This window comes from Doryrhamphus excisus, linkage group LG9, assembly GCF_037039965.1.
Source record: "Doryrhamphus excisus strain RoL-2023G ecotype Guam linkage group LG9, RoL_Dexc_Guam_v1.1, whole genome shotgun sequence".
NCBI classification, from domain to species: domain Eukaryota; kingdom Metazoa; phylum Chordata; class Actinopteri; order Syngnathiformes; family Syngnathidae; genus Doryrhamphus; species Doryrhamphus excisus.
In genome coordinates, this window is record NC_136365.1 from 3,544,405 (window position 1) to 3,559,105 (window position 14,701).

At 40.9% G+C, this 14,701-nt stretch overlaps 1 protein-coding gene across 1 annotated transcript in view; it reads left to right on the forward strand.

Annotated features, from left to right (window-relative positions):
- Positions 1 to 637: 637 nt before the first annotated feature.
- Positions 638 to 14,701, forward strand: part of adcy9a (adenylate cyclase 9a) — a 30,751-nt gene continuing 16,687 nt past the window's right edge. The window contains exon 1 of the mRNA XM_078793208.1: positions 638 to 4,328. Coding sequence (XP_078649334.1) covers positions 2,465 to 4,328 — 1,864 coding nt within the window. The 5' untranslated portion in view covers positions 638 to 2,464. The remainder of the gene's footprint in view (positions 4,329 to 14,701) is intronic.

Genomic DNA, 14,701 nt, shown 5'->3' on the forward strand with positions numbered 1-14,701 from the left:
ATACTGTATATTATAGTCAAATATATACTCCCCTTTAAAATAGAACACTTGTGATGTCTCAAACCGGAAAGAACAAAGTACAAATGAGGCAGAAAAGTTGATTGGTGGTGGCTCCTCCTTTAAAGCCAGCTACTGACATGTGACCTGAACGGACACCCACTTTGGACACCCACCCAGCAGGCAACAGCTGTGTCAAAACAACGGAGACAAACAGAAACAAAACGGAAACTAAGAAGTTAGTTTCAAAATAAAAGAACTATAACATTGGAGTTTGACGTGATTTAAATGTATTAAACGCAATTTTTCATTTGAAAGTTTTATTATTTGTATTATTTTACTGTACCAAACAAATAAATGTTCACATGTTAGTGTTTGATTCTAAGTTATCCATCGGTGAGTTGTTTATGTGTGAGCTACAATTGGCTGGCGACTAGTCCACGGTGTACCCAAAGTCTTAAGCGGTATCGAACATGGATGAATAGATGTTAAAGTGTGTAGACATCCTATGCTTATCCATTCATTGTCTAAACCAGGGGTTCTCACCTGAGACTCATGTTTTCATTTTGGGAGGAAAAGAGTTGTTCTTACCGGAAATAGTGTTTTGTGTTATGATATGGCGCTTGACAAGACTTCTCTCCATCCAGCACCGCCACAACAGCTGGGGGAGGATTTCCGAGTCCGTCACAGCGAAGATGGTGGCAACTCCAGGCGTGTGGATGTTCCGTTCCCCCGGATAAGACGGTACAACAGCCGTAAGAGCCTCCTGGACCGGGGTCGAGTGTACTAAACCGGAGAAGCTAGCCTTTGAGAGAGGATACAAAGGCGGGTTGGAAGACGACACAAACGAGCCTTAACAGGCAGTGTGTGTGTTTGTTGGACATGCCAGCAGAAACTAGAACCATCTAGAACCGGAGCAGTGATAAGAAGTCTGTTTTTTGACGCTTTTGGATTTTTTTTTTTTAACCAAGGATATAAGATTTCCTCTTATTTGCTTAGGGTTTTTTTTTTCTTCGCCCAGGGGGAAATGCGAAGGGAGGAAACGGAGCTCCAAATAACCACAGTCCTCACTGGGTCTCCTCTCCAAATTCAGGAAATACGGCCTGGGAAAAAAAAAAAAGTTTGGGAGTTTTTTTTTTTTTTTTTTCAAACAAAATGGGTGCTACGGTTTGACGTGCACGACTTGAATTGAAAGTAATTAATTTTTCACAAGCACCGCATTTGCTGGAGTGCAATGCCACATAACGGGGGTAAAGTGTTCCCATGTTAAATGCCCGGTTGTGTTGTTATTGCAGAGACTTTTAATCATCATCACTATTTATAGAGCAGCCTCGACCCGGGCTGTTGCTCGTATCTTGTATGTTTTGCCAACTGTGCGCAACAAGTTGCAGACACTCCCAGCACAGGCAAAGCGACGCTAATTTGGGCCAGTGGAGGCTATTTCCTGCGCTTGTCTTTTCGGATTACACTCTCGGAATAGCACTTACTCCTCCCCGGCACTCTTTGGAATACAGACGGGGGGGACAAACGCAAGAGATCCGGAGAGGGAGTTCAGGAAAGGACGGGGCTGGATCCGTGGGAATAGGCCTGCCTGTCTGCTTGCTTCCCTGCCTGCCAGGCCTCATATGTACTGGCTGGATTCTGGTCTTGGACTGGGCTCCGGAATAACACTGTCAGGAAGATTTGTAAGACCAAAGGTGGAAGAAGAGAATGCACGGAAATCTAAGAGTTCAGCACATTACACGCCAAGGAATGCACAAAGTCAAGTGAACATTTTGAAGGTTGGATTTATGTTTTTTTTTCTCTATATTTTTATATGTAACTCATATTATTGCATAGAGCTGCACCAATGGGGGTGTTTTTAAAAGTGAAGGTGTCATTTGTTGCAGGGACTCTTTAAAAAGTTTGTGCAACCAATGATAGCCCACATCTGGATGTGCTCACACACAATGCAGCCCTGGACCTGACAAACTGTCTGGATTTTCTTGGCCGCGTGACTTTGTGATGTCAACAACGCACTCCATCGGAGTCCATTTCCAGTTGTGACGTCAGGTGATCAGGACCCCCTTGCAAGTCACTTCCGAGAAAGATGTTCAACGCAGACGGAGTCAGACGGAGAAGTGACTGTTGTTTTGCCGGAGAGAAACCCGGACTCAAACCCAGATGCTCTTTGCAGAATGATGCATGTAATGTGAGCGATGACGTAAATCCAGAGTCTCATCATGAGCGGCTCGCTAAACTGGAACGGCGCGTCTGGAGCGAGTGAGTGTTCCAGCTACTGCGTGCGTAGCAAAGACAAAGTCTTGTGCAGTCTACTATCAGTGTGATTATTCCAGCAACCCCCACCCCCCCCAACGCGGATATCCACCTATCACAACGGGGTCCACATGTGAACACGCGGCGCCCACGCACCCGCGTCTTAATTGCCTGAGCGCCATCAGAAGCTATTAATATTTAACTCGTCAATATGGCCACGCTGCGAGATCATCGGCAGCTTCACATGCACGGCACGCAAGTGAGCTGCAATTCCAGCGGGGACCGTGCTGTGACCGTGCAGATCACCGACAGCGTGCAGTCGACCGCCAGTGTCGGATCGGGCGCCAGAAGCTGCGAGGATGGGAGCAAAGTGAACCTTAACCTCCACAAATACAGTATTTCCTCCAGCTGCAGCTCCGCCGACTCCAGAATTGTAACGACATCCACGACGAGGGTTCACCGGAAGGCGCCACCACTTTTTGAACGCTCCGCTGCGCAGTGCTGGGACCCCAAGTTTGACTCCACGATCCTGGAAGAAGCGTGCCAGGAGAGGTGTTTCCCTCAAACTCAGCGGCGTTTTCGATATGTCTTGTTCTACCTAGCAGTGGCAGCCGTTCTCTGGGCGGTGTACTTCAGCGTTAATAGCGACCGCTGCCCACCCATGAACTTCCTAGCCCCCACGGCCTCCTTTTTGGTCCTTTTAGCGCTCCTTTTCTTGTTCACTTTAACAAAGTACTACACACAGCTGTACAACCAAACCTCCTTGTTCTTGATTGCAGTCACCTTCGCTATAACCTTGGCACCCCAGATACAGACTGCAGGCTACACCGAGTTGGAGTGGGCTCACCGTGTTAACGCATCGTACCAATTTCCCGACACCCCCCCATCGGCGTGCATCTCCCCGGTGGCAACATTTTCTCTGTGTATAGAAGTCCTCTTATTGCTATACAGTGTCCTCCATGTGCGACTCTATGCCTCAGTCATGCTGGGCTTCTTATACTCCATTTTATTTGAGGCGTTAGGGTGGCTGCCGTTACTTCACAGAAGCGACGTTTCTACCGAATGGGGGAGGGATTTGGGGGGTTCCAACTCCAATTGGGAAACGGACACTCTCCACTGGCTCGGTCCAGCCAAAGCGCTGCTCCACTTGTGCGCCCACATTATCGGAATCCACTTGTTTATTATGTCAGAAGTGCGTTCCCGTAGCACTTTTCTCAAAGTAGGACAAGCCATAATGCACGGTAAGGACCTCGAAGTGGAGAAGGCCCTGAAAGAGCGTATGATCCACTCGGTCATGCCTAGACGTGTCGCAGATGAGTTAATGAAGCAAGGTGACGACGAGGGCGGAGGGAGCGAGAACTGTAGCAAGCGTTATTCTTCCGGTGCATGTTCCGCCTCGGCTGTTTCAGTGGGAGGCGGAGGAGGCGTTTGTGGCGCTTCGCCACCCCAAAGTACCACGAGCCCCAAGAACCATCCTCATAACAACCACAAACGGAAGAAGACCTCCATACCGCGGGGCCAGATAATATTTCGACCTTTCAACATGAAACGTATGGAACCTGTTAGCATCCTCTTTGCAGATATAGTGGGCTTTACAAAAATGTCTGCCAATAAGTCCGCACCCGCTTTGGTCGGACTTTTAAATGATCTCTTCGGACGCTTCGACCGTCTTTGTGAGCTAACCTGCTGTGAGAAGATCAGCACCCTGGGTGATTGTTATTACTGCGTAGCAGGCTGCCCTGAACCCAGACCGGACCATGCCTACTGCTGTGTCGAGATGGGTCTCGGCATGATCCAGGCCATCGAACAGTTCTGCCAAGAGACATGTGAGACCGTGAGCATGCGTGTCGGTGTCCACACCGGCACCGTGCTGTGCGGTATTTTAGGAATGAAGCGCTTCAAGTTTGACGTCTGGTCAAATGATGTCAATCTGGCAAACTTGATGGAGCAGCTCGGCGTGGCAGGCAAGGTCCACCTCTCGGAAGCCACCGCTCAATTCCTGGATGACCGTTACCAGCGTGAGGACGGACGAGTGGTGCAAAGAGCCGGCGAGAGTGTCGTGGAGAAACTAAAGGGTGAGTAAATGTTTACCTTTCACTTACTTAGAAATGAGACTTTTAAAGCACCGGAGGTTTAAAGTCTGATTTAAACATGTGAACCTTAGTCCTCGACCACAGAGGCGAGCGTGGGGTCACAGTGTGCCTTCACAACTCTCAAGTATGTTATCTGACTAGCTTGTCTTGTTTTGGAGATCACGATGATGAGATTAAAAGATTAGAGCACCAGAAAGAGGGAACATTTGGCTTTATAGTGATTGTATACTTTTGTATCCATAGGACAATATTGTATTCGAATGGTGTGTTACTACCCCACCCTTCCATAAGTGGGTCAAAAATGACACGGTCAGGTTGTTTTCTTGAAATATCTTTGTAATGAAAAATTTTTATCATTTCATATTCCAGGTATTCCTCAAAAAACTTGTTTTTGATATGATGCCGTTCACATTTTTTACTTATCTTTTATACATTTTAAGAATTTTTTTGTTTTTGTGTTACTACCCCAACCTTCCATAAGTGGGTCAAAAATGACCCGCTCAGGTTGTTTTCTTGAAATATTTTCGTAATGAAAATTTTTTATCATTTCATATTCCAGGTATTCCTCAAAAAACATGTTTTTGATATGATTCAGTTCACATTTTTAACTTATCTTTTATACATTTTAAGAAATTTTTGTTTTTGAGTTACTACCCCAACCTTCCTTAAGTGGGTCAAAAATGACCCGGTCAGGTTGTTTTCTTGAAATATCTTTGTAATTAAAATTTTTTATCATTTCATATTCCAGGTATTCCTCAAAAAACATGTTTTTAATATGATGCCGTTCAGATTTTTTACTTATCTTTTATACATTTTAAGACATTTTTGTTTTTGTGTTACTACCCCAACCTTCCATAAGTTGGTCAAAAATGACCCGGTCCGGTTGTTTTCTTGAAATATCTTCATAATGAATTTTTTTTTAATCATTTCATATTCCAGGTATTCCTCAAAAAACATGTTTTTGATATGATACCGTTCACATTTTTAACTTATCTTTTATACATTTTAAGAATTTTTTGTTTTTGTGTTACTACCCCAACCTTCCTTAAGTGGGTCAAAAATGACCCGGTCAGGTTGTTTTCTTGAAATATCTTTGTAATTAAAATTTTTTATCATTTCATATTCCAGGTATTCCTCAAAAAACATGTTTTTAATATGATGCCGTTCAGATTTTTTACTTATCTTTTATACATTTTAAGACATTTTTGTTTTTGTGTTACTACCCCACCCTTCCAAAAGTGGGTCAAAAATGACCCGGTCAGGTTGTTTTCTTGAAATATCTTCGCAATTAAAATTTTTTATCGTCTTTTTAGCGTCTTGCATGACTCCCAGACTTCATCAAGATACTTTGGTTTCATCTTCTGAGCCTTCACCGTCATCTACCCTCAAACATGTTCAATAATATTCATGTTTGGTGACAGCGCTGGCCAATTATGAAGCATTTTGACCTTCTTCTCTATCAGGAACTTTGATTCGTAGGGCGAAGTATGAAAAGGAGAGCCATTCCGCTGAAGAATTTGCTCCTAATTTTGAAGCTAATTGGCAGCAAGAATTTAAGACCAACTCAACAATCATGTTGCATTTGCCAAAGCCCACAGCTTCCAGAAAGTGTAGACAGTGGAAAAATGGCAGGAGGTTGATTTTTCTGATGACTCATTCACTAAACTGCATCCCGATCGCCACAAATACTGCCAAAGACCTGTTAGAACCTGCAGGAACCCAAGATTCACCCAGAAAAATGTCACATTTGGTGGAGGAATATCATGGCTCGTGGTTGCATCCAGTATGGGGCTGTGGAAGACATCAACATCAGCCTGAAGTATCAAAAAATACCCGTTGGCCGTTGGTTTCTTCAGCAGGATGGCGCTCCTTCTCACACTTCAGCATCCACATCAAAGTTCCTGATGGAGAAGAAGGTCAAAATGCTACATGATTGGCCAGCCCGGTCACATAGACATGAACTTTATTGAACACGTTTTGGTTTACATGAAGAAGGAGGCTTGGAAGACGAAACCGAAGAATCTTGATGAAGTCTGAAAGTCGTGCATGATTTTGATCAATTAGTTATTGGCGTCATAAACAATATTAATTCTTCTTACCGAGGAACTCTCACTTTATCTTCTTTTGTTCAAGTACGATCTGACCTTTCGGTCTTAATCAAATGCTGAAACCGAATGAATAATATTTTGCTATAATTAGCATTATCTAGAGCAAGGGTCTCAAACTCAATTTACTTGGGGGCCACTGGACCTAGGGTCTGGGCGAGACTGGGCCACATCAGGTTTTCCAAAAAACAAAAAACCGCATTTCTTAAAAACAGAAAAATCAAAAATAAAGAATCAAGAATAAAGAAAATCAATCAATCAGTAATGAATAAATAAATATAATAATAACAATAAAACGGCAAATAATAAAAACTTAAGAAACCACATATAGTTGGTGGGTAGACAAATTATTTTTTTTCAGATTAAAATGAACAAAGCATTATTAGAGCCCTGTAGACATGACAAAACACGACTATAGTCACATTTATACTCTTTTTATTTACAACATATTGCGCAACTGCAGGGTCTTGAGACACATGCTAACTCGCAAACTAGAGAGCTAGCGACCTAAACGGTAGCCTTCAAGTTATTTCCTTTAAACTTAAATAACCAAAAACTTACCACTTCCACACGGATAGGGAGGATAACTATTAACAGTTATTTAACCTTTAACATGAACATTAATCAAACGTACAAATACCATCAAAAGCTTCTAAACTACACTTTTAAAGAGCACTTTTGGGTCTATCATTGACCAAAATGAACTGCACAAACAGTAAATGTACTACACCCAACCAAACGACGTATCCCTCGTGATTGGTTCCTTCCCGAATCATTGCTTTGACCACTTGTACGGCATTTCGCATTTGTTTGTGCGCTTGTGTAAACAGGTGCGTACCCGCATGTCTTGTCCTTTTGTGTCTGTTTGTCTACACAGGCCCTTTTCCACTGTTCAGTGTGTTGCAGTGGGAAGTCCATGCCCTCCGGCTGGTTAGTCTGTGCTAAATCAAACGTGTCACCTAAATATGCAGTAGCAAATAGATCAACTATAACAAGGCCAGTCCCAGTGGGCTTTGCTTATTCACTTCTTTAACAGACTTCATCATTTGTTTTCTGATGACATATATATATATATATATATATATACAAAAATATGTTTTTTGGGGAATACCTGGAATAACAATTTTTCATTACAAAGATATTTCAAGAAAACAACCTGACCGGGTCATTTTTGACCCACTTATGGAAGGTTGGGGTAGTAACACAAAAACAAAAAATTCTTAAAATGTATACAAGATAAGTTAATATGTGAACGGCATGATATCAAAAACATGTTTTTTACGAATACCTGGAATATGAAATAAAAAAATTTCATTACGAAGATATTTCAAGAAAACAACCTGACCGGGTCATTTTTGACCCACTTATGGAAGGTTGGGGTAGTAACACAAAAACAAAAATTTCTTAAAATGTATAAAAGATAAGTTAAAAATGTGAACGGCATGACATCAAAAACATGTTTTTTGAGGAATACCTAAAATATGAAATGATAAAAAAAATTTCATTACAAAGATATTTCAAGAAAACAACCTGACCGGGTCATTTTTGACCCACTTATGGAAGGTTGGGGTATTAACACAAAAACAAAAATTTCTTAAAATGTATAAAAGATAAGTTAAAAATGTGAACGGCATGATATCAAAAACATGTTTTTTGAGGAATACCTGGAATATGAAATGATACAAATTTTTCATTTCAAAGATATTTCAAGAAAACAACCTGACCGGGTCATTTTTGACCCACTTATGGAAGGTTGGGGTAGTAACACAAAAACAAAAATTTCTTAACATGTATAAAAGATAAGTTAAAAATGTGAACTGCATCATATCAAAAACATGTTTTTTGAGGAATACCTAAAATATGAAATGCTAAAAAAATTTTCATTACGAAGATATTTCAAGAAAACAACCTGACCGGGTCATTTCTGAGCCACTTATGGAAGGTTGGGGTAGTAACACAAAAACAAAAAAATCTTAAAATGTATAAAAGATAAGTTAAAAATGTGAACGACATGATATCAAAAACATGTTTTTTGAGGAATACCTGGAATATGAAATGATAAAAAATTTTCAAGATATTTCAAGAAAACAACCTGACCGGGTCATTTCTGACCCACTTATGCATCTAAGGGTTCATGTATCCGCTTCACATATTCAACAAGAGGCTTGTCATTCCTACGGCTCAGGAATGTGTCGAGTCAAATGTGTGAGGGTATGAGTGTGTGTTCATTGCTGATAAGCGTGCCCAACCCTGTCCCGGCCTGATTACGGATGGTGTTGTGCACACAGACAGACATATACACTCAATTCTGATTAGTACATGTGTCTATATTTAGCACATCAGGAATAGTTTTTGTGCATGCGGCTATCAGATTGGTTAGCAATATGTTTTTTTTTCTGATTGGCTGTTTTCAAAACAATAAATCAAGTTTTTCTTGGTTGAATATGACATATTCATAGTTAAGCAAATTTTACATACTGTATGTTTTTTTTTATTACCTAAATTAAGCATTTTCAAGCATAAATTTGGAATGTGTTAACTAAAACACATACACAGTAGAACCTTGTTTAACGTCCACACAATTTTGTGTGTTTTTTGGTTAACATCGAAAATCTGTGCCACAATTTTGCCTGGGATTGTGTACATTCTCTGGTTAGTGTACAATGTGGTGCGTAAATTTGCGTAAATTGACTTAGCATAGTCGGGCATTTTTTTCAAGTTTCAAAAGGCGTTGATGTCACAGAGGAGCAGACTTCCTTATATGGTTTATAGTGAACTTTGGGCATGTGACCAATCACAGCAGAGTGGGCATCCCCGGAGGCGGGCTATAGGTGGAATAAATGAAAACAGACCAATTTGTCAGGAAGCACAAATCAAAGGAAATACAGCTGGAATAGGTGTAGATTCTGGAAAATCTAAAAAGTTTTCTGTGAGGGTTATTGTGTGTAGCTGCTCTATAGAAAAGGCATATAGGTCCCCTTTAATGCAGTCGTTTCTCGCCACTTTGGGGTTTGAACATCGCACCCTCACTCAATCCTGCGTTCTAAAATTAATAATTTTAATAAATGATTGCTGTTTTGTGGTTGACTATGATCTAATATTGTTTTTTTTAACTCACATTTAAGCAAATTTTACATGTCTGTTGCCTAAATTAAGCATTTTCAAGTATTAAAATGGCTAAAGGAACTAAAATACAAATACATGTGTGAAATTCAACATTCATATTTTTGTCATCAGTAGCTGCCATGAGGCCATCAATGAAAACAGTTTAATATCCTTGTTATGAGAGGCACCGAAAGATAATTAAGTAAAATAAAGATAATGTATTATTCTAAACTGATCAGTAGCTGTCACAAGGAAAACATGCGTTTAACATTTATTGCATGTATTATTATTATTTTTTTTTTAAATTGAACTTGAAACTGTAGTGAAAATGAAATGCAAACCGCACAAAGCCACAGGAACCTTTTTAGTTTCAGGAAATAAAGTTACGTGGGACTAAAAGTTCCTCAATTTTTAGTGGATAGGAGCCAATACAAAGGAAAGATTCACCGTATCAGAATGTAAAAAGCTGGGCTTGTAAAGTCCGCGTTCTGTAGAACGACATGAGTCATTAGAAGGAAGAGGAGGGAAGAACAAGTCACATATTTTCTGGTCGTGACCTTTTCCCACAAAGTTCCCACAGTCTATCTTAGGGGGAGTTTTTTTTAATCGTTATATTTGCCTTAAGAGGATGATTGAGACAGTGCAATACAAGTTCACAAGCAATTGCCATTATTTCAGAGATTTGTTGTGTATTTGAAGAGTATTAGACATGACCTCTTAAGTGTAGAATTACCTTAGTACAGTACATTTTATTGTGTAAAAGTACCTCAGAATATACATACTGTATGTGGCCAAACAAACATAATGGGTGTGATCAGGGTTGCTTTGCAGCAGCGCCAAGGTTGGTCATTACTCATTCAAGGACTGTCCTTTACCACTAAGCATAAGAGACTCCCGTCCTATGAAGCATGCATTGACCAGCTGTGTGTGTACGTGTGTGTTTATGAATGTGACGAGTGCGTAAACTCACTTCTGAAGTCGCAGCACGATATACCCAACCGTCACTATTCCTTCCTCTGGTTTTGACATTAAAATGTCTGCAAAGTTGTGGCAATAGAAATTGACTTGTGAGACACTTTTGGTCTGATCTGCAAAAGTATTGTATTTAAAAATATGAAGACTTGAAAGAGCGTGGCAAGCTAAATGGCACATAAGATAAGATATGCCTTTATTCGTCCCTCAGTGGGGAAAGAGTACAGAATCAGTTAAGCAGTACAAAATACACAATATAGAAAAATAAACAATATAAACAACCCAAGTATTAACAAAATCAACAGTTTTTCCTAGAGTTATATACAATACAGTATGTAGATAAAGTAAAGTCTCGTTATATCGATATCGGTTAAAACGAATTACTACTTATTACGATACTATTTTCATTTCCCGGCAAATTTCTAGTCTTTTATGATATAATTAGCCCAGTTAGTACGATACCCGGTTATTATGATAATCCGGTTACTACGATGCCCTTTTCATCTCCCGTCAGCCAATTTGGTCTGCTTATATCGATACAAAAGCAGCTTAAATCAATCTTTGCTTAAGGATTTCAATACCAAAAAAGAACACGGCGAACGGCTGCTTCCAGTCAACTTTATTTTTCACACTTCCACCACCAGAGCGCAGCACACACAGCGGAAAACACCCGTCCCTCGCGCCTACCCCTCCGGGTGGCAACACCTTCTCTATCGATAGTTCCGGGGTGAATTATGTTCCGGGGTGAATTATGTCCCGGTAACCGGTAATCACTACAGCGTAAGTTTATTTTTATTTACTGTAGTACAAAATGTATTGTAGTACAAAAGCATGCTAGATACGCAATCCATGAACTCAAGGAGAAAATGACATGCCATATCAAAGATCCGCCCACTTTTAATGCAGTTCGGCGCAGGATCGGATATATGGATAGTCCGGTTATATCGGTATTTTTTCCGACTCCCGAGAATATCGATATAACGAGACTTTACTGTAATATGAAACGAGATGAGATATATGACCAGTCTATACACTGAGATCTTGCTAAGTGAGTTAATATGAGGCATTATGGAAAATACTTCACATGCGATCCATTTTGCGTGTTTGACGTCATAAATATGCCGGTTATCAGAACACGTAAAATACTAGGAAGTGGTGATGCAAATGTAATAATTTCGCACTCGCTATGCGATTTATCAAAGCTAAAATAGGACTGCAACGATTATTCGGATGATTCGAATACCTTTTTTGAGGAATCGTTTGCATCACCAAATGCGCGTACGTCACCCACGCAGAGAGGACGAAAAAGGAAGCGGGTGTTTTTCAGACGTGGGAAGATTGAAGAGGCTAAGCACTAGAGGTCTATACACGGAGCGGCTGGCCCCACGGCTGGACGGACTCTTCAGCTAACGGGGCGGGTTGAAGAAATCTCAAGAAAACTCGAGGCTTTTTGCTTTCCGCGATAGTTCTTCACAAATGTAATTGAATTATGGTTTATAAATTTGTGTAGATAATAAAAATCACCGGATGTCTTAACGTTTCACCATTAAATATTACATCCAACAGTGCAACATGCATAGAACTTTTGCACAAGCCACTGCTGCAGAATTGTAAAAATCATCTTTAATATTTGTTTCTTGAAAGGTCACCTATATTGTCCATAATCATTCCTTATACGTATCATCTTTTTCACACAATTGATACTATCTTGAGCTGAAAAGAGGTCATTTAATTTTTGCGCTTGTTCGGCCGGTAAATGTATGGTAAATGGTAAATATGTGCCCTGTGATTGGCTGGCGACCAGTCCACGGTGTACCCCGCCTCTCGCTCAAAGACAGCTGGGATAGGCTCCAGCACCCCCGCGACCCTTGTGAGGAAAAAAGCGGTAGAAAATGAATGAATGAATGAATGAATGAATGAACCATTTAGTGGCCGTCTGGAGCCCTGTTTATGCACTATGCTCGATCCCGCAGTGCAAGCGGGTGTGGAGATTGTAAAGTTAAAGAACAACATATCTTATAATGCAAAGATTTCAGATTTCATGGAACCGTCTTCACTAATGTGATGTAAAAAAAAAAAAAAGAGGAAAGGGAGGAAACTCGGGAGGGTATTTGAATCAGGATCATGCGAGACTCTCATCCCACGGTTCCATCAGCGTGTCCAAATATGGAGACATTTGCAATTACACAAGGTCTGTTCTCAAGACCTGCTATGGACCGCGTAGAAAAATCAGACGGTAGGAAAAGGGAGGGAAGTATGAAAAAAAAAAAAAGAGACGTATGGGAGCCAAGGGTTGAGTTAAAGGAAGACATGAAAAATGAGAGCATAGCCGAGGCAGGGATGTCAAGATAGGTGCTGAGAGATGTCAAGTTTGGCAAGACAACAGAAGGATTTGTGAAGTTGAAGGTTAGAGCAATAAAGTTAAGTAAAGTTAGACAGTTGCAAAGCCGAGTCTGGGAAGAAAGAAAAAGAAGTTGAAGTCTATTTTTAGTTCTGGAACGGTTTGCTCTGTCCTGACATTTTCTTTAAGCAAGCTGTTAAGAATACACGCAAATATACATATACACATGTATAGTTTATCTGATTTGTTTTTCTTTCGCGGTACTGTAGCAGTTATGTTCGAGGTCTAGAACTGCAGGCTCATGAGCACCAAAATATTAGGGGTCAAAGGAAGGAACTCCAGACAACCATGGGAAAGGGCTCTGCTGGACTAGACCTGTAAAATCAATAGAGGCACTTAGGAGGAAGGGCTGACAGAATAGGGATGGATTACTAAAAAAGAAAACATAGTACCTTGAAGTACTTGGTAGTACCTGCTTTTGAAGGTACTTAAGGTGACTTTTCACTTCTAAGTAGAAAAAAGTTTGTAATTAACAAATTTGTGGTATATAAATTAATGTTTTTTTGGCACGGCGGACGAGTGGTTAGCGCGCAGCACTCACAGCTAGGAGACCAGGGTTCAATTCCACCCTCGGCCATCTCTGTGTGGAGTTTGCATGTTCTCCCCGTGCATGTGTGGGTTTTCTCCGGGTATTCCGGTTTCCTCCAACATTCCAAAAACATGCTAGGTTAATTGGCCACTCCAAATTGTCCATAGGTATGAATGTGAGTGTGAATGGTTGTTTGTCTATATGTGCCCTGTGATTGGCTGACTGACCAGTCCAGGGTGTACCCCGCCTCTCGCCCGAAGACATTCTGGGATAGGCTCCAGCACCATCATCATCATCATGAGGAAAAAGCGGTAGAAAATGAATGAATGAATAAGGTTTTTCGGCACAGCGGTCTAGTGGTTAGCGCGCAGCACTCACAGCTAGGAGACCAGGGTTCAATTCCACCCTCGGCCATCTCTGTGTGGAGTTTGCATGTTCTCCCTGTGTGTGTGTGTGTGGGTTTTCTCCGGGTATTCCAGTTTCCTCCCACATTCCAAAAACATGCTAGGTTAATTGGCCACTCCAAATTGTCCATAGGTATGAATGTGAGTGTGAATGGTTTGCGGTAGAAAATGAATGAATGAATAAGGTTTTTAATAAATGAATAAATGTGGTAAATAAACCCATTATTTTACCCTGGTTGTGTGTGGGACCAGAGAGCATCCTTCCCCAGGACACACTGAGGAGGTTATGATGTCATCATTTCAGTCCATAAGCGTGTGTTTTGTGATTGTTAAGCATTCATTCATGCATTTTCTGCACTTATCACATTTTTGGACTGTTAAAGGAAATTGAATACCTCAAACCCCACACAAGCATGGGGAGAACATGCTGGAGGTGTTGTGTCCAGTATTCCAAAGTAAAATCTTTTGTCAGTCACTCAAATGCAACAAACCGAAGTTTTAAAGTCATGAATGAAGTAATGTAGTCATCCCAATGTTATACAGGTCAAAAGCGTTTTCACTTTCAGTGCAAGTGCGATATGTATGTGAGTGTGTGGTCGTCAGAAGTTAGAGTGTGTGTGATAGAATAGTGTTTTTCTGATGTGTGTGTCCATGGTGCTTATGATCTTCTGGTGTGCATGTGGAATTTCACAGCACAGCTATGCTTCCTCTCCATTCATTCATTGCTTCATTCATTCCAATGTTCACATGTAGTGAACGTGTGTGTGTGTGTGTGTGTGTGTGCACATTTTTAATAGTATATGTCAAGCAAATGTAATGGAGGAGCATTGCACAACTTT